The sequence below is a fragment of the Histoplasma capsulatum genome, genomic scaffold (assembly GCF_000149585.1).
Source record: "Histoplasma capsulatum NAm1 scaffold_6 genomic scaffold, whole genome shotgun sequence".
NCBI classification, from domain to species: domain Eukaryota; kingdom Fungi; phylum Ascomycota; class Eurotiomycetes; order Onygenales; family Ajellomycetaceae; genus Histoplasma; species Histoplasma mississippiense.
In genome coordinates, this window is record NW_001813977.1 from 622,488 (window position 1) to 640,822 (window position 18,335).

Genomic DNA, 18,335 nt, shown 5'->3' on the forward strand with positions numbered 1-18,335 from the left:
CCCCCCCCCACCCCCCCCCCCCGACGAATGGGGGATGAGAGAACCTAATCACCCCTCAGTCATGAGGTTTGCATTATTGCGCTTTTTGCTTGCTTCCTTCCCTATTAACTGTTTCTTTTATAGTAAGACAGATATATGGAGCCCAGTTTTATTATCCATTGTTAGTTATCAGGGTATTTCACGCTGCTGGAGCTGAAGCTGGATATTATGCCTTTTTGAGGGGTAGGTAGGATCTACAAAATTGCAGTTGTCTGTTGCCTGGAAAGAAAGAGGAAAGCGAGAGGGCACGCTGTTTTGTTTCTAATTATCATCCCTTCATAAGCGCAAATGAAAGAGTAAAGATAAATAAAAGTAAATAAATGGAAATCTCTCTCCCTCTCCCTCTCTCAAAAATCACCCATTGCCAGCAAACCCCAATCCAATCCAATTTCCCCCTCCCTACGCAGTAAAATAAACAACCATAAACCCCACCCAGCTCCCCACCACCCCCAGCGCCGCATACGAACTCGTAAACATCAGCGGCAAAAACTCATACCGCCCCCCGCCAAACACCACCCCATGCACAAACGAGCAGTACACGACCAGCGGGATCGCCACGCTGTCGTACAGGATCGAGAACCGATCCAGCAGGAACACGCGCGGCCGCACCGGCGCCGGCGCCAGCCGCTCGAACGCAGACAGCACCAGCACCAGCCAGAACACCGTGTAGACGATCTTGAGCGGGGACTCGGCGGCCGTGAAGAGCAGCGGGAACAGCGACACGTGGCCCGCCACCGCGAGCGGGCGGAAGGCGCTGAAGAAGCGCCGGTCCCGGAGCGCCAGCAGGCTGAAGGGGATAAGCACGAGCAGGATCGCCTTCTCGTGCACGTGCCAGCCGAAGAGGAACGCCGCGTAGCCGCAGAGCGTCACGGCGCCGAGGAAGGTGTCCCAGTCTGGCTGGAGCCAGAGCTTGGCGAGGCAGAGCTGTTGCGGGGGGCTGGCGGTTAGTACTCTGGGCAGTATAGGGGGTGGGGGAGATTAGCATTTTCCATGTTACTTACAAGTTGGAAGAGGAGGGTCAGGGTGAAGGTGTGTTCTTTGGTCACTTCGGGGAGCACGGCGAAGGATGTGTCTCCCACAAGCCCCCTGGTGACGCTTCCCAACGCACTCGAATCAACTTTGAGGCCAAGATGTGGTGCGACTGGGTTATGAGATCGGAGTTTGTTTGTTAGATTCTTGGTTCCTTCCGTGATCCAGGCGCATGGACAATATAAAACAAAAACAAAAACACGAAATACCTAAAATAAGTACTCGATCCACGAACGAGTACATAGCCCATACATTCGGCGCCCAATACGCATGGCACAGCCCACGCGAGAACGGAAACAGGCGGGCCTTCAGCTGGCCCATCTGGCCCCAGTAGAAAAAGGGTCCAAACGCAGCGCCAAAGACGCCCAACACCCCGACGCCCAGCTTGAAAATGTTGCCGAATCTGGGACGGAAGATCGATGGCGACCTGGGGTGCAGGCAGTAGACCCGGAGGAGATAGACGAAATATGCCAGTGAGAGATAGAGGTAGATATGTTTCAGGCAGAGGAGGATGGCAAATGTGATCCCGCTGTAGAGGAGGGTGGATTGCTTGCGGGCCAGGACGAGCGAGAGGATCAGAAGCCCGTAGAGGAATCCGTTGTATTGGAAATGGATGTGGTCGATGATGAGAAGACCGGGGGATAGGAGGATGGAGAGCGCGGCTGCATGCGCGAGCCGTTTGCTCCCAACTTCCACCGATTGGATATATCTACGCGTGCGTGTAATTTCGGGAAGCGTCAGAGTTAATCGCCTCACCGTTCCCATATATTGCTTTTTTCAAAAGGAAGAAAGAAAGAATATATGTATATATCTACACACATATATATAGAGAAACGCACCGATGAAGTGCATATACAAGAACAAACTCCAGCGCAATGACAGAGCATCTCTGGAAATAAACCGTCTGCCAGGACTCATAGTTGAGATTGTCCAGTTTCAGCATCGCCGGATCAACAAGGACGGCCACTTGCGAGAGCAGCCACTCCAGCACACCGAAAAACGGTGGGTAGTCGAGTGTCCATTCGGAAGTTTTCTGGGATCCAGATGTCAGTCTCATATATCCCAATATAAAGACAAATAGCAGTAAAGCAGATGAGCCACAAACCTCGTAGTACCACTTGTCCACAGGGAGAGAGTGGGTGATCGCCAGCCAATTACGGTGGACTTCAAAATCAGTGGACTTACTACAAAAACCTCACCGTTAGCTCAACTTCTTGTTTTTCAATTATCGTCTATTTGAGGCATTCAACTTCTCATTTAGTATTTTTGATCAGTATAAGGAAGCCTCAACATACTACGCAGGAAAAAGGGTGACCTTGAACGCGGTAGCAACAATGGCGCATTGCGCCAGCGAGGGGTAAAAGTTAGCCATAGGACATGATTGATTATTCACAGAATCAGGAACAGAAAACTTCGGTGCTCAACCTGGCCGCTTGAGCTACGTTCAACTCCCAGCCGAAGTTGAAGCTATTCGTGGAGAGTTTCAAGCTCGGATGTTTGCTGTGTTTGATTCGTTGCTGCTTGGCAACCTTGGCAAAAGGACGAGATCACATGATGTTGCCTGGGGGAAGCTGTACCTTGGCATGTTTGGCCTGTTTGGCCTGTTTGGCTGTGCACAACAAAGCCCCTGAGCGTGGAAGGACAAGCTGGCCGGAATAGTTGTCTGTCGACGAGCACTACAGCAAGTACTACATACTGAATAATTAATGTATCCCTCTAAACGCGGCAATGAGGAATAATATCACATGGTAGATCAGCTTCCAATTAGAAGTTTCTGTCGGACCTGACTCCATACATTGATTTTCTTCATTTTGCGCCGTTACCGTACAGCTTGCCCAGCTACGTCTAATAGAACCTGTATATATAACTCAGGTTTCTGTCGTCGTGAAGGGGAGGGATAATACGGGCTGTTGGAATTCCTGTTTTTGGCACTTTCTTGTCATAATAACCTCATTGATTGTGTCTGCCATTGACGGAGATCCCTGATATCATATCCCATATCCTGCACCGTATATCCACAATGGTTCGATCACGGGGTATTACAAAATTCCTGGCCCTCGCTTGCGCATTTGTATCAGTTTCGCAGGCAAATTCCATTGTGGAAAAAGCAAGTTTTGGGCACAATGGGAAGTATGTTCACACTGCCGTCTTCCAAGGCCGGTTTCCCTGTTTGGATATCAAACAAAACCACTTTCTGACAGCGACGTGTGTCTAGGATATCGGCAGACAAGCATATAATCCCCGGCTGGCAGCTGTCTGGGACGGGGCATACTCCTCACAAGGTATGATTCAGCTCCATTCTGGACAGGGTTTACTGAATATAGCGCATTGATACGGCTGTATCTAACCATGCTCCTCCAGCTGTCGGATCGAGTGATTTTGACCCCCCCATATACTGGTAACAAACGGGGATCGTTGTGGTCCGAACAACCGTAAGTATATATCCTTTTCTTGTTTGACTCCGGGAAGCTTGGGATATATTAACTTTGGTGGGAAGGTTTGACGGATCCGAATGGATAGTCGATTTTGATTTCAGATCCAACGGCGCGGAGAGGGGAGGCGGAAATCTCCAGCTGTGGTACGTCAAGGATGGACTGTCCAAAATCTCAACAGCAAGCGTATACACTGCTGGCCGGTTTGATGGGTTCGTCCTTGTAATTGATGTACCGAACGGAAGAGTAAGTCTTGAAGGTCCCAGAGACCCGTACAGGATCCAGCGTTTCGCCGTTGATGCGAATAGCCTTGTTGACTGCGACTTTGTTTTCTAGGGCGGAAGCGTCCGGGGCTTTTTAAATGACGGCACCACAGATTATAACAGCGCAAATGTTGACGGCCTGGCATTTGGGCATTGTGACTACTCATATCGGAATCTCGGACGACTCTCACACATTCAAATCAAACAAACAACATCAACGTTTGAGGTTCTGACTGATGGGAAGCCCTGCTTTTCAACAGACAAGGCGGGTTCCCGAACTTCATTTTTTATCCTCTGTTTATATTCAACTAACAGCTATACAGGTATTTGTTCCGCCGGGTAACAATTTTGGAATCACAGCCGCGTCGGCAGAGAACCCGGATTCTTTCGAAGTCTTCAAGTTTGTCTTGAGCATTCCAGACACCACAGCTCCGGGCGGCCAGCCATACCAACATCGCCCTTATGAGAACCAGCAAATCCCGAATAACAACAACAACAACAACCAAATCCCAATCCAGCAACAAGCAACCGGCGCTGGCGGCAACGGCATTGATAACCGGCTCAATGACTTGCAAAACCGTCTGCAAGGGCTAGTAGGAACTGCGGACCGACTTCTGACTGAAATCCAGTCACTATCCAGAAAAGTCGACGAGCGTCACCAGGACACCTTGCAAAAACTAACTGCGAATCGTGATCTGGCGGGTCAAATGGAGCAACGGATGCAGCGCATTGAGAACATGCTCCAGGCCGTGCAGAAGGGCGTGACAGACTCCGACCTCAAGAATCAGTTGCACAGGCTGCAGGATGCCTTGAAGACATCACACACGGGAGTGATCGAGCAACTCCAGTCGACTTCACATCGTGCGTATATACCTGTCCTTTTGTCGTCTTTTGTCGCGTTAAGGAAATATTCTTTCACATCTTATTTTCGGTCCGCGGGAGCCACCCAAAAGAAAACGCCAAAGCTAACCATACAAAACCCATTCTTACAGAGATACTCTCCTCCAAGCCCCGAATGGGATTCTTCATCTTCCTGATAGTTGTGTGCCAACTTGGACTTGCCGCTTCGTATATCGTGTACAAACGGCGTCGCGCAAATATGCCCAAAAAGTTCCTATAAGTGGATGGAATATCCGTTGCATAACTAACATTCTGCCCCTACAGGAAAAGATGAGAAAGAGGGAGAAAGAATAAGAGAAGATTTGTCCAAATGCTTAAACATCTGACTGAAATACCAACAAATACAGCAAAAATTAAGACATGACAACGTGAGAAATATAAGAAAGAAAAGATATCCACAATCATCACAAGGATCAAAGACGATTATTTAAACCGAGACAAAAAGAGAAAATGGCAAGGAATCAAAAGATATAAGGAAACAAAATCCGTGAAATGATACACTTATCCATATATACCTCCTTCTCTCACAGGCTATTTCCCCATCTTTGGTTGGCAAATAATTTCCCATTATTTAGCTATTATACTCCTCTTACGTTTTCCACCTTGCTATCATCTTGTACCAAGTTGACCTGCTTCATGCTTCGGTTCTATCTTATTCCCATATACTTACCCTTCCTAGTTGGCGGTATTTTCCATCTTGCATCCAGTTTGTAAGTGGGCTCGAAAGATTTTGTCCAGCTTATTACTTCCTTCCTCACTTTCGTCCTCCCTTCTTTTGAAATTTCCCAGTCATGTTTCCACTTGTTTTTCATTCCTGTTTTCCCTTTCTGGCTTTACTTTTCAACTTTCTATCCTTCCATAGATATATACGCCGGCTATGTTTTGCGACCTTATCTCTATCCTCTATGAATGTGTTCCCTCATAATCATCATGATTCCTCTCGATCTCCCTTCCACTCTATATCAAAAATGTCCCTATTATTGTTGTACCGGGTCGCTTCATCTCCTCCGCGTCGATCGGACTAAAAAACAAAATCAAAAATAAAGCATCTAAACCCTTCGTTCATCTCCAAATACCATCTCGGACCAGCCGGATACTTTCCGAGAAGAAGGGGTTAAGGGTTTGAGAAGCCCCGCAGCAGAATAGAGAGGAGGAAGGTGGCGAGGTGACAAGATAACTCCCAAGACAACTACTAACATCCGCATCGGACGCCGAAGCATGGCCTCTCTCCCTCCCTCCCGTCACCCGCGAGTATATATATATAACAAAAGTGGTTTCAAAGTTAAAATAATCCTAAATATACACTCCATGTTTTAACTACTAACTAGTATGTATGTATTGCTAACCAAGCGGAAGAAGCTATGGGACACACACTGGTCATATTCATGTTCTTCGGGCAATTTCCAGGGCAGATTTGTCCATACCTCCTCCACGTGTAAACGTTTTGGTGGGGGTGTTTTGTTGTTGTGTAACTAGTTAGTTATAATATGCGACGGGGGATGAATAAAACGTGTGACCTCAGAAAATTTTCAAAGAGACCAGACAATACAGCGCAAAACCGACAAAAAAATAATAAACCCTCGGCCAGCAAGGAAAGAAAAGTTACTGCAATCCATCCATTATCAAACTCTAAAAGTGGAACAGGGCCTCGGAAGAACTCCATTTTCTAAATAACTTTGAACCTCCTAACTTATCTTGTATATCCTTTCACTCCGCTCAAGGTTTGAAACCCCACTGAAAAAAAGCCCGGCCCGGATTCATGGCCCCCACCTGTTTTCAAAGGCTTTATTTTATTATTGAACGAATAAGCAAGAAAAAAAAAAAAAAAAAAAAGAGAGTGCAGATTGATTGTATCCGGATAGAAAGATGTGTTTTCTCTATTCTTCATCCTTCTTCCGTTGCACGGTTCGGCGCCTGGGTTCGTTCTGGCGTCCTGTTCGCTAATATACATTAAAAAAGAAGGGAAAAAAAAAAAAAAAGAAAAAAAGCCAACAGCAGCAAATAACAATGGTAGTAAGAGAGCAGACCCCCCCCCCCCCCCCCTTTTTTAAAAGCAAACAGTAGAAGTAGAAGCAGAAACAGCAGCAGGGGCCAGATGAAATAGCAAAGCATTTCCGGAGTCACACAAAACGTGTATACATGACGAAGACGACGACGACGACGATGATGATGATGATGAAGACGATGATGTTCCCCAGAAACAAAGATACAATCTATCTCCCCTGACGAGTCGCTGACTCGTGGATGGTTGAAAAGAGCGTTGAGCGAGACCGCGATAATAGGGGGTGGGGGACGAATCTAAGAGGAGGCGGGAAACAGGAGGCAACAATGTATTAATCAAACCATCCCAACTCCCAACCCCCCCTCAAAACATGTTTAGATGCTCGTTGCCGCTGGAAACAAGGGCACACAGGCTTTACATGAACAGAATTCCAAACCCCTCAACCCCAAGAGGCCGTCCGGTCCTCCCACAAACACCACACGGGATAGGTAAACACTGATTTTGTAAATAAAACAAGGGCATGAATTAAAAAAAAAAAAAAAAAAAAAAAAAAAAAAAAAAAAAAAAAAAAAACTCCCGTGTCGACAAAACGACTTTTCTTACTCCGGACCCAATGCATTGATATGTAAAAGAAAAGAGGAGATCGAAAATAACAAAAGTAAACAAAACAAATCGCTCTGCCCTGCTCAATCTAGTTTATACAATGGAATAAGCTCCACACGAGCAATGAAAAAAAAAAAAAAAAAAAGTGAAAATACAATAAGTAAAAACATGATATCTTCAGTCATGAAGCGCGGCGGCGACAAAAGAAAGAAAAAAAATAAAATAAAATAAAGGCGAGGGCCAGCCAGCGTATGATATCATCGGAATCTCTTCATGAATTCGGGTAGATCATTTAATGAGGCCCGGGAAACACAGAATCTCAAATCTTCGAAAGCGGTGCCGCCTATCGTTCGCTCACGGATGCCAGACAAATAAAATTGATGTGTCATAAGAGTGGCATTGGCGGGGGCTCCGAGGTAGCAGCTGAGACAGATATTTGAAACTTTTTTTACCCTCCCCCTGTCAAAAAGGGTAAAAAAAAGGCTGTCAAAATTTACAGCGAACCGCACCACCAATACCATAGCCGCGTATACCGGACCCGTACGGAGAAGCGAGAAGGTTTTGTTTCGAACTGCGTCTAGCATGAGGGCATTGATTAAGATGCGAGTCACGGGAACGAATTAAGATAAAAATACAGCGAGGTACCAACACCGAGATTCTGGGAGGGATATGTTTCTGGATATATCCCGTCATATATCAAGACAAAGACACAGTGCCCTTGGGTGGTCAATCAAGGGTGGCGCGCTACGCTCTTCAAGACCTGTAACCTCAACACATGGGGTATCGAGACCGTATCACTCGATGCTAAACTACCCAACTTTCCTCAGCTCTCGGGACAAAAGGATCCGAAGACCCCCGTCCGTACACCTCGTGGCCGGTGCATCCTGTAATAAAAAAAAGAGCGAGTACTAGCTGAGAAGTAGCAAACAACTCACCTCCACCATCTTTCCTCAGTTCTCAAAACAAATGATCCGAGGATCCCGTCCGTACACCTCGTGGCGGATGCACTGTAGAATAGAGAACGAGTACTAGCTAGTAAGAAGATGCTAACGCGCCAACATTCCCAACCTTCTAAAGCAAAGAGTGGGCCCGAGGGCCCTCTCGAACGAGAGAAGCGGTACTAGTTAGTGGTGGCGGAGTCCGAGGTCAACGCCTGGATGCGTTGATTGGCCAGGTCCTGGATGGCCCGGAGAAGATTGATTTCGTCAGTGTCCTTGCGAGCGCTCTCCGGAACGTTCGCAAGGAGCTGGTTGACCAGCTGTGCAGCCCGCTCAGGGTACGCGAGCGCAGCCGACTGAGTAACTGCCGCCATGCCCCCGAGGGCGATAACAGCGTCGCGCTCAGCCGGTGCCAAGAGGGACAAAGCGGCATCTGCATCCGCATCCGTATTGTTCCCCAAGTTCTGAGCCCCTGAAACCATGACAGCTTCCTGGGTAGAACCGTTGGAGGATACAGTGTCCTCCGCACCCTGAGCGTTCGAAAGACGCCCCGGCGCCACCGGAGTGGCTGTAACCCGGACGGTTCGAGCCGCAGCGGCCTTGATAGCCGCTAGAGCCTGGGCTTCCGCATAACCGCTAGAAAACATATCAGCAAAGTCTTACACACACACACACACACACATAAAATGAATGAATGAAAGAAATGAAAATGAAAATGAAGAGCCCGAAAAAAATGTGGGGAGGTATTTATATATGGGGCTTAAGGGGTAACATACCGTTTAACGCGACTGACGAAATCCATAATTACGCCGCGTTCCGGCACACGATACACGGCCCCAGCTATCTCTTGCTCGCTGAAGCGCTCCGCCTCGCTGTCGCTGGGCAAGATTTCGATGTCGATGAACTTCGGGTTGCGCGGGCGACGAATCTGTGCGAAACGTCCCCCCCCGAGGCCACCTAGGCTAGCCAGGTCGTGATCGATGTGGTTCGGGCATTTCCAATGAAGGGCCCGGTTCTCGCTCCCGGGCACCTGTGGGGGCGGATTGGACCGCGGCGGGTCGAGACAATCCAAATGCCACGAACAAGGACAGTAGTCGCACTGGATGATTGGCCGACGCCCGTTGGACGTCAGGCCGCACCTAATGCAGGTGATGAGCCTTCCCTTGGCATCAGTAAGTCTTAATAAGGCGTTACGGTCCTCGGGACGACCCGTGCGATTCCCTCGAGTGCGACTACCGCCTTTCGGAAGAATGGGGACTGCTTTGTACGCCCCATCTTCACCCGTTTTCGCTCCCGCGAAAAATTCGCGGATCTCGGGTGGTAGCTCGTAGTTCTTCGGTGGCATGTTCTCCACCGTTTCTATCAAGGGGCCCAACGTCCCCTTTACCCTACAAGTAGGGCAGAACCACTGTCCCTCAGGTGGTGATTTGGGATCCATGGGCGGCGCCAAGCATTCGAAATGGAACGAGTCAATGCATCCGTCACAACACAGAAGCTGGCCACTACCGTTACACAGACGACAAAAATCAATGTTATCGATTTCATCCGGCGGCCTTTGAAGGCGAAAGATGAAGGAGTATATTAGTATGAAGATAGAAACTGTTTAAAAAAAAAAAAAAAAAAAAAAAAAAAAAAACCCCTAATAAATGGTAAAAGGGGTTGAAAACATATGGAAACACTTACGCTACCGATTTCCGTGTTCTCTTGGGAGGTTTTTGGGGAATGGCGGGAGCAACTTCAACTTCATCTCCACTTTCACTGGACTCAAATATCTCTCTTGATCTTTTGCTACTGGTTGAAGGTACTGGCTGCGGTGAGGGAGAAGCAGTCTTAATAGTGACAGGGGTTCTGGAAGGACGGATGTGGCTTTCTGGGACAGGAAAATCGTTAAAAGTCTTTCTCAACGCCAAACGCTTAGCTGCAAGAACTTCGTCCGAGTACTCTAGATCGTCCATTCTCCTGCGTTTTCGAGTATCAGCGTCTTCTAAGGATGGGAAAACAGATTGAGACCTCGCAGGAACGGAACGCTTCTTTCCCTTGGCGTGTGGTCCCGTCGCTCGTCGTCCTTTGCGTTTGTGAGGAGCCGAATTGGCTGCATGACCGGAAGTCATTGCAGGGGCGAAGGTTTCGGCATCAAGTGATTTTGCGGAGGATAGTGATGACGAAGTACTAGTAGAAGACTGGGTACGTGTCATCGTAATAGGTTCATGGGTGGAATGTTTGCTTCGATCTTTTCTGACCGCATCTCGCATGACAGTCTGGAAGCGTGATTTCTCATGGGGGCCAGCCTCCTTGCTGAGTACACCCTCCAGAACAGCGAAAAGAAATTGATCCTTAGCGGTAGCATCCCTGATCTGTTTTAGGCCGTTGGCAACTTTTATATCCTTAAGCTCCTCCGCACGAGCAATGGCTATGTCAACAACTTTTAGGATCATTTCTTGTGGATATTTCAACGTAGGAGGTGTGAAGAGTAAAGTTGGTGTAAGTGGATGACCGTTAACGGGTGCGATCTCCGGTTCTATGTTGCTGTTCCCCATTGTAGAGCGTGTAGGACTTAGGCTTTTGTCGCCATTCGGAAGGGATGGAAACCCACTTTGCATGAATGGGCTTTCTGATGGCCCAGGCTCATCCGCAGAAGTCGAGGCAGTTCCCGGTCTGTAGTCACCCGTGGGAGTTGATTTTGCAGATTTAGTGCCGTTGTTCTTGGCGGGAATCGGGGTGGAAGATTTCGCAGTAGGCATGAGACCGAGTCGTCGACGTACACTGATCGACGGAAGAACTCCTAAGGGGGTAGTGCTAGCGAGGTGATAAGTCTTCTCCCCCTTCTTGGAATCGAATTTGTAGCTTGGAGTTGGCGGGGGTAATTCAGGCTCAACCCACGGCTCATCCCACCGCGAGGGCGGCAACTGAGCACCAGATAGTGTCGTTGTTTGGCCTGTGAGCTGCTGGTCTGAATACGGTGAGGCGGTTTTTGTCTCCTGACCTAGCAGGGACTCCTGAGACAAATCCGTAGCGCCACGTGCGTTGTGGGCAGATTTTCGTTGTTTCCTAGGCCTTGTCGCCTCTGAGACGGATGAAGAAGGAAATAGTGAAAACGTATCTAGAGGAGTGGAGGGACGGGAGGCGTTGCGGGAAGGGGCGCGGGAAGAACGGGTTTTAGGAGCCATTTATTTGCTGTTCCAAAAACTGCACGACTCGCGACGAGGCTTTTTGGGCTGCGCAACTGGAGTTAGTTCAGGGACGCAGAAATAAACAAAGCGGGGGGACGTACAGAATATAAATCCCTAAGCTAGCCACAGCAAAATGGCCTGGTGCTAGGGGATCGTGGAGTGGCCAGCGGGCGCCTGGCGGGTTGTTGGGCGGGAGAGGGAGGAAGCAGTAAGGAACAAGCTGGTGGAAAGGCCAAAGGTTGACGCGGGATTTGGACAGCCAAGCCACACACTTTTCGAGGGGTTTGGGGCCCGGGGACTCAGGGAGCAGCCAACAATACCCACGGCGGGACAACACCAAAAAACACGTCAACCACAACCTGCTGGTTTCGGGCCTGAAAAGCCGTGTGGCGGTAGATCGTATCGCGAAACAGAGGCTGGATTATATTATTTTGTGGATTTTGGTGTTCTGGGGCCCTGCTTGGAGGTATAGTGTTTCGTCAGGGGCTCTCAACTCCGGGTGTGAAAAAGGGTGCATGCAGATTTGACAAGACTTGGGAAGTCAAAAAAAAAGAATCCCTGTGGCAGTTGGAATTACCGATGCATCCAGTTGTACCCCGGTTTTCTTCTAAATGATCGATGGTTTTGAGGAAGAGACCAGAAAGGAGTGTATGGTGATGGCAAACCAGAGAAAGCGTGCAATGTGGCGCCTAACAGATAAGGGAGAGAGGTGGTTACTTCAAAAGGTGGGATGACAGGGGGATCTCTCGTGCCAGGAGCTCACGGAGGATGAAAACCCAGGCTGCAAAAGAAATGGGATATTTTAACAGGCACCACGCTAGTAGGCAGAGAAGTTCTGATGGCAACCCTTGGACGGCGTAGAGTTTTGGTGCAAGATGTGTGTGGGAAAAAAAGAAAAAAAAGGGGGATGGCTAATGTAAGCGCGACAAAGGGTGTGGACTTGTTTTTTGTTTTGGTGGAAAAGGAAACACGAGAGAGAAAAAGAAGAGAGAAAGTCAGAGAAGAGAACTGCAGACACGAGATATCTTGATTGATTGAGGAGGACTTGAAGCTGCGGAGGACAAGCTGAAGGGGGAGCAAGGCGCGAAAACTAACTGCTGCTCAGGGACGTCTGCAGAAACAGAGGAACGGGAGACAAGTTGACAGGGAGAGGAGATTGATGATTGAAGATATCTGGAGAAGAGAAGAGAATCGAACAAGGGACACAGATTGAGAAAGGGAGAGAAGATGAAGCGTTGAAGTTGGAAGTTGAAGTTGTTGGATCTCTTGATGCAGAAGGACGGAGGGCAGAGCGAAAAAGGGAGGGAGATTTCCAAGAGCCTAAAGGGGTTGGACGACACGACGGCAACTCCCACGGCCCAACAACACAACACAGTCACTGGCAGAGCAACACAATCCGGGGACGGGAGAGGGGTCACGGTTAGGGTCAATACAACTACAACACTACAAACACAAGGGAGAGAGGGGTTGCCCCCATTCACTTCAACTTCAGCAACAAAGACTGCGATGGGCCCGGGTGAAGGGAGGTGAAGACTCGTCCATTGAATTTCTCCCACCAACGCCTTCTTTCACCAGTGACGCGGGGAAGTACTGTAACCATTTTCATTCGTATATATGCATAGATGCGTCAGCTGAACGGGTGTGTTATATCTAGTCTCTTCCATCCTTCTTTTCACGTATTTCGATATTCTTTTGCTGTCTAATCCAGCTCGCCCTTCCACACAGGGCCAACCAAAGACGTCACATAACAACTTCATGAGAAGATGTGTAAGCCACAAAAAAAGAGAGAAAGAGATTAAAAAAAGAAAGAAAGAGATATATCCATCTAACGAAAAAGAAAGAAAAAACCACCCATACGAGGTAGAATAGTAAGCAAGTAAACTTCATTCTCCTATTGCCTGCCTGGTCCTATGGACTCAACCCGTCCATTTGGGCCACATATGTATATAAGGGAAGAGAGAACAGCGATTGTTTTCCCCATGAACTTCCTTCTGCTGGACACACACAATTCCCGCGAAACAAAATAACACCTTTCCCTTGTGCCTCAGACTGCCTCGTCAGCAAGGAGGAAAAAAAAAAGAAAGGAAGAAAGAAACCCCTCTCAAGCACAAACACAAAGTAACTCGCTCCGAGAGGCAAGCTTGATTCCCAGCCGTATTCGTGGATTAGCAGCAAGGCAAAAGAAAGAAAAAGCACGCTTGCGTTTACTCCTCCTCGCTAGATTCCTCCTCGTCCTCCTCCTCAGCCGCGGCCGCGGTAGCCTTCTTCGCAGACTTCTTCTTCTTCTTCTTATTCTTCTTCGTTCCCGTGGATCTTGCCAGTGGCCTCTCGAGGATCTTCAAAATCTCTTCGTCCGTAATCTTCTTGTCCGACTGGACCTTGCTCAAGTCAAGAGGCGGAGGAGCTGCCAACCTCGACAATCCATTCTTGGTAATCACTGTAAAAAATGGAAACGGAGAGAAACGAAATGGAATATATTAGTAAACAAACCCCGGAATACCTCAATTCCCTCTCGCGGAGTGAAAAATGGGATTGCACATTTAAGGGGGAAAAACGCAAATATGTTACACATACCAACAGTGGTTAATAATCTGGACACTGGCGAGCCATCAGCTTCTCCAGCAGGATCGTACTGTCGAACCACCCCACCGCGAACACACTCAACAACACCGACCTTCCCAGCCTTCTCATCCTCTAGCTGGCGAAGACTGAACGGGAATGTTCCAAACCGCCTCACGATTTCCGAGAGCGTCTGTCTCGAGCTCGGCCTCTTCAAGATATACGTAGTCGTGGTACGGCGGTGCAGAGTAGGTCTGCACTCCAAATTCTTTACCTTCCCAGACCCGAGACTAAGACCCACTTCGACACCCCATGCCTCACCTACCTCTACAGACCCCTCCCCCTTAATCCCCGCACCGGGAGCAACGATAATCTTCTTCTTCCCCTCGATCTCATTATGCTCGAACAGCCAGCTAGTCGTGTTCTCCACCAAAGTGCAACCGTACGACTTAGCAACTTTCTCCAAAAGCGCCGAAATGGCAGATTGCGTGGGCGGCTTCGCGGCCGCCGCTTGCTTTTTCTCCTCGTCAGAGCCGCTTGCAAGGAGGCCCGGGGGGATCATGAGTCTCAGGAGCAATTCGTTCGCGTAGTATGTCGCCAGGAGCAAATCGGCCTCGCGGCCCGTGACGTTTCCATCACTGCCCACAATAATGGTGTCGCACACGATGGTGCCAAACCCGTCGATCTGCGCACCGAGCTGGATCTTGACGACCTCATTGGCCTTGAGCGTCGTGGCAGCCTCCTCCGCATCCGACACCAATGGGGTATATGGAGTGACGAACGAGCTTGGGGAGACGGTGGTTGGGTGGGAAATGCCTGCAGAAGCAACAAAGAAAAAAAATATGCGGACGGCGAATTTGTTATTTTTTTTTTTTTTTTTGGACGAAGGGAGGCGACATGTATACAAAGACCGGATTGAAGCAGCGCGAATAATACTATGTCCACATACCCTTGGGGACTTTCTTGCCCTTGTAGACCTTGGCAACTTCCTCGTCCAGAAGCTTATCACCCTTCTCACATATCTCGATCACCTTCGCACCCTCGACACACCATCCTAATTTGCCGCAGAGTCAGCTTCTGGTGAGCTTTATACGAGTGGTCCATTTGAGGGAATTGGAAAGGCGAGTTCTTCGCGATAAATTTTTTTTTTTTTTTTTTTTTTCTCATTTCCCTTCATTTCTTCCTGTCCCGCTTCCTTTGTTCCGAAGATCTTCGAGAAGCATGGGATGAAAGCGGAAACACAGGCAGGAGAATCAAGGGGAAGAGAGACAGCACCTGTAACGGTCTCGAGGACTTTATGTGAGATCTGCGCGGCAGTTTTATACTTTGTCAAAGTATCCGGGTTATTGAGGGTATAGTCTATCCGCAAAAAGGGGGATGTCAGTCATCTCAATATAATTTTCAGAAGCACACAAAAACTGAAAGCAGAAATATAGATTAGAACACCCAAGCAGGATAGCACAGCAAGTCGAACGATAATATTTATATATAATAATAACAACGGTAATAATACGAATACTCCGTCAAGCAGCGCGGACAATTGATTGCCCTCCCTCCAGTGTTTTGTGTGTGTACAGAAGAAATAGGAAGATCGTGGTCGAACAACTTAGATAGTATAACTCACCAATCTCCGTAGACTCGGCCATTGAAAAACAAGTGTCCTTCGCAGCAAATGCGAGGAATGAACCGAAGTCGGGATATATATAAGGAGGCGATAATAGAGTGCAAAGTAGCAGCTCGCGTGCGTGTATACCAGAGAGAGGAGACAATTGTTGCTCTTCCTATGGGATTTGTAGTGGAAGGTGAGTGAGGGGCGAGGGGCGGCGTGGTGGGGAACCTGCTGAGTGGGGATTTGCAGGAGCTTCGAGGCCAAGCAACCAATACCGGGTCAATACAATACGTCGCTTAGTTCGTAAGTTACAGGGTTGATGTCAACTTACATACTCCGTACATTGTAGGTGTGTCAAAAATCGCCCATAACTCCACCCACCGTGAAGACCAGAATTGTTTTTTTTTTTTTTTTTTTGAGGTCCATGTGTATCTTCAGCGTATACACTCCGGAATTGAAAGGATTGCATTTCATCATTTCATCATTTGCTGCTGTGGATAAAAGATACAACCACTAGGACTCTTCAAACTAGATCACATGACATAACATCTCTTGGCACCTGCGGAGAAAGGAACGGCGACATCACGAGGTCTGGTCGTGAGAACCTTCCAAGGTTGATGATGATGATGATGATGATGATGATGATGGTGCGGGCTGGCTGTTGTCCTCTGTCCATATCCTACGGCTGTCTGTTGATGCTGACCATAGACGGATACTACGGATACTAAGGGGTCGAAAATTTACTACCTTCTCTCGTGGCTGTTAACAAATACGAGCAGTTAGTTAACTGGTTGACTTTAAAGTACTCGAGGTTGACATATTTCGAACGCGAAACATGAAAGTTGACCGCCCATTGCCCATTCGCATCCTCACTCATAATATCCGCTATGCCACGTCGGCACCTTTCAGAGGGGAGAAACCCTGGAAAGACCGAAAGCAACGCCTACTAAATGAGCTCCATTATCATTCCTGTCATAATCCGGAGACATTCATCTGCTTGCAGGAGGTGCTTCACGTCCAATTGAATGACATCCTCTCAGGTCTCAATCCCAGCACCAGCACCAGCACAGGTGCGACTACTGAATGGGCATATATCGGTGTTGGACGGGACGACGGCAAGCAGGCAGGGGAATACTCCCCGATCTTCTACCGCCCCGCCGTCTGGGAGCTCGAAGAGTCCAAGACGGTCTGGCTCTCGGAAACCCCTTCAGTCCCATCCAGGGGCTGGGACGCCTCCTCCATCCGCATTGTCACAATTGGCGTTTTCAAGCATCTCGTGAGCCGGAAGCGGGTGCTGGGCATGAGCACGCATCTTGACGACCAAGGGTCCAAGTCCAGATATGAAGCGGCAAAGTTGATCCTCACAATGGCCAACCTGTATCTCACCAAAAACAGGCTGGCCAGCAGAAATATCAATGGTATTTTCCTGGCGGGGGATTTCAACAGCGAGGAGGATCAGGAAGCCTATCGCGTGCTCACTGCGGTTGATTCGCAGTTTGTGGATGCCCAGAAGCAGGTTGATACTGCACTAAGGTATGGAAGTGAAAATACCTATACCGGCTTTGGCTACGAGGACGAGGGTCCGAAGAGAATCGATTACGTTCTATTCGGGCCCAAACGCGGTGCGAATCCGGCATGGTCTTGGTCTATCGAAGGGTATGCTGTGGTGCCTAACAAATTTGATGATGGCGTGCTCAACTCAGATCACCGGGCAGTGGTTGCGGATGCTGAGCTATTCTGAGTTATGTAGCTGTATTTACCTTCTTCTTCTTCTTCTTCTTCTTCTTCTTCTTCTTTTTTCCTTCCTGTTTTGATTTCGTATCTCCGCATTTTGATACTCGCTCATCCTTTATCTATACGTCTTTATATCGAATCACATGATTGAGTCACTTCAATCCCATGGGATATAGGCAGATATCTACGGTAGAATCCATGATCCGTGCGAAAGTAGCTTTGAGGCCATACATTTCCGTAATGATCAATCACCGTCAGTTTCCACTCCATTTCACAGACTTCCCCTTGACCCGGAGTATAAAACATCCGGCCCGATGCTGCTGAGTCAGCCGTGCCTGCGTTGTCCTGTCCGTTCCTCGTTGTCAGCCTCAGCCCCAACCGCGGCGACAAAGATGCGCAGACGCAGACGACCTGACCAGGGCAGAAGCAAGCAACGGTGAGCAGAGCAGCGCGATTCCCAGCAGCAAAGGACCCCGGCGCAAAAACCAGTCCGGTTCCGGGCTCGAAACACACGAAGTTCAGGGGCTTTCGTTAAGGTTTCTCCCGCAATACAAGCTGCGCCTCTTGACTCGCCCATGGGCCTGCCCGACCATTGCACGGTGATACTTCATCCCATACAACGGCTCCCGGCCATCGCTGGTACGTTTTCCCCCCGCGCCAATCCCACTTTTTGTCATTTGCCGTGTATTCTTATCCCATTATTTATTGTCTCTGCTGCTGTACTTCTTTCTCGCTCCCTCAGCCCTAGGTCGGGAAATCGGTTCAATGGCGTCGCAACTCTTGCCTCCCTATTTTTCATTCCCCAATATATAACCCGGATTCCCTCGCGTCAAATCCTTCGGGTTTCCCAGTGGCATAGCTCTCGATGCAAGGATTAATGCATTTCTAACCATTATCATCTTAGGTCCCCTCGTCTTCGTGAGACTTTCGCAGATGATGCGTCAATAGTTTTTGCCCAATCCAGTTTGCGGATCTGTTTAACTTCGGTGGTGTACAGACACGTGCTGCATCATAACCCCCCATCTATTTCCCTTTGCACGACGGAACCCCATTTTCC

General features: G+C 48.6%; 6 protein-coding genes across 6 annotated transcripts; 3 read left to right on the top strand and 3 right to left on the bottom strand.

Annotated features, from left to right (window-relative positions):
• Positions 1-438: 438 nt before the first annotated feature.
• Positions 439-2,440, bottom strand: HCAG_06519 (hypothetical protein; the record flags this gene model as incomplete). The annotated part of the gene is made up of 6 exons (XM_001538864.1): positions 439-963; positions 1,041-1,277; positions 1,321-1,777; positions 1,908-2,101; positions 2,174-2,252; positions 2,364-2,440. The coding sequence occupies 6 exons, from the start codon at positions 2,438-2,440 to the stop codon at positions 439-441; spliced, it is 1,569 nt and encodes a 522-aa protein (XP_001538914.1).
• A 648-nt stretch (positions 2,441-3,088) lies between these two features.
• HCAG_06520 (predicted protein) lies at positions 3,089-4,883 on the top strand (the record flags this gene model as incomplete). Its single annotated transcript, XM_001538865.1, has 7 exons — positions 3,089-3,198; positions 3,284-3,350; positions 3,430-3,500; positions 3,566-3,746; positions 3,837-3,989; positions 4,087-4,624; positions 4,756-4,883. 7 exons carry the CDS (start codon positions 3,089-3,091, stop codon positions 4,881-4,883), a joined length of 1,248 nt encoding a protein of 415 aa, XP_001538915.1.
• Positions 4,884-8,388: 3,505 nt separating this feature from the next.
• Positions 8,389-11,373, bottom strand: HCAG_06521 (predicted protein; the record flags this gene model as incomplete). The annotated part of the gene is made up of 3 exons (XM_001538866.1): positions 8,389-8,842; positions 8,983-9,759; positions 9,890-11,373. The coding sequence occupies 3 exons, from the start codon at positions 11,371-11,373 to the stop codon at positions 8,389-8,391; spliced, it is 2,715 nt and encodes a 904-aa protein (XP_001538916.1).
• A 910-nt stretch (positions 11,374-12,283) lies between these two features.
• HCAG_06522 (predicted protein) lies at positions 12,284-12,800 on the top strand (the record flags this gene model as incomplete). Its single annotated transcript, XM_001538867.1, has 2 exons — positions 12,284-12,292; positions 12,546-12,800. 2 exons carry the CDS (start codon positions 12,284-12,286, stop codon positions 12,798-12,800), a joined length of 264 nt encoding a protein of 87 aa, XP_001538917.1.
• Positions 12,801-13,580: 780 nt separating this feature from the next.
• Positions 13,581-15,888, bottom strand: HCAG_06523 (curved DNA-binding protein 42 kDa protein; the record flags this gene model as incomplete). Its single annotated transcript, XM_001538868.1, has 6 exons — positions 13,581-13,813; positions 13,951-14,751; positions 14,885-14,989; positions 15,211-15,294; positions 15,560-15,716; positions 15,880-15,888. 6 exons carry the CDS (start codon positions 15,886-15,888, stop codon positions 13,581-13,583), a joined length of 1,389 nt encoding a protein of 462 aa, XP_001538918.1.
• Positions 15,889-16,379: 491 nt separating this feature from the next.
• Positions 16,380-17,285, top strand: HCAG_06524 (conserved hypothetical protein; the record flags this gene model as incomplete). The annotated part of the gene is made up of 1 exon (XM_001538869.1): positions 16,380-17,285. One exon carries the CDS (start codon positions 16,380-16,382, stop codon positions 17,283-17,285), a length of 906 nt encoding a protein of 301 aa, XP_001538919.1.
• Positions 17,286-18,335: the final 1,050 nt, after the last annotated feature.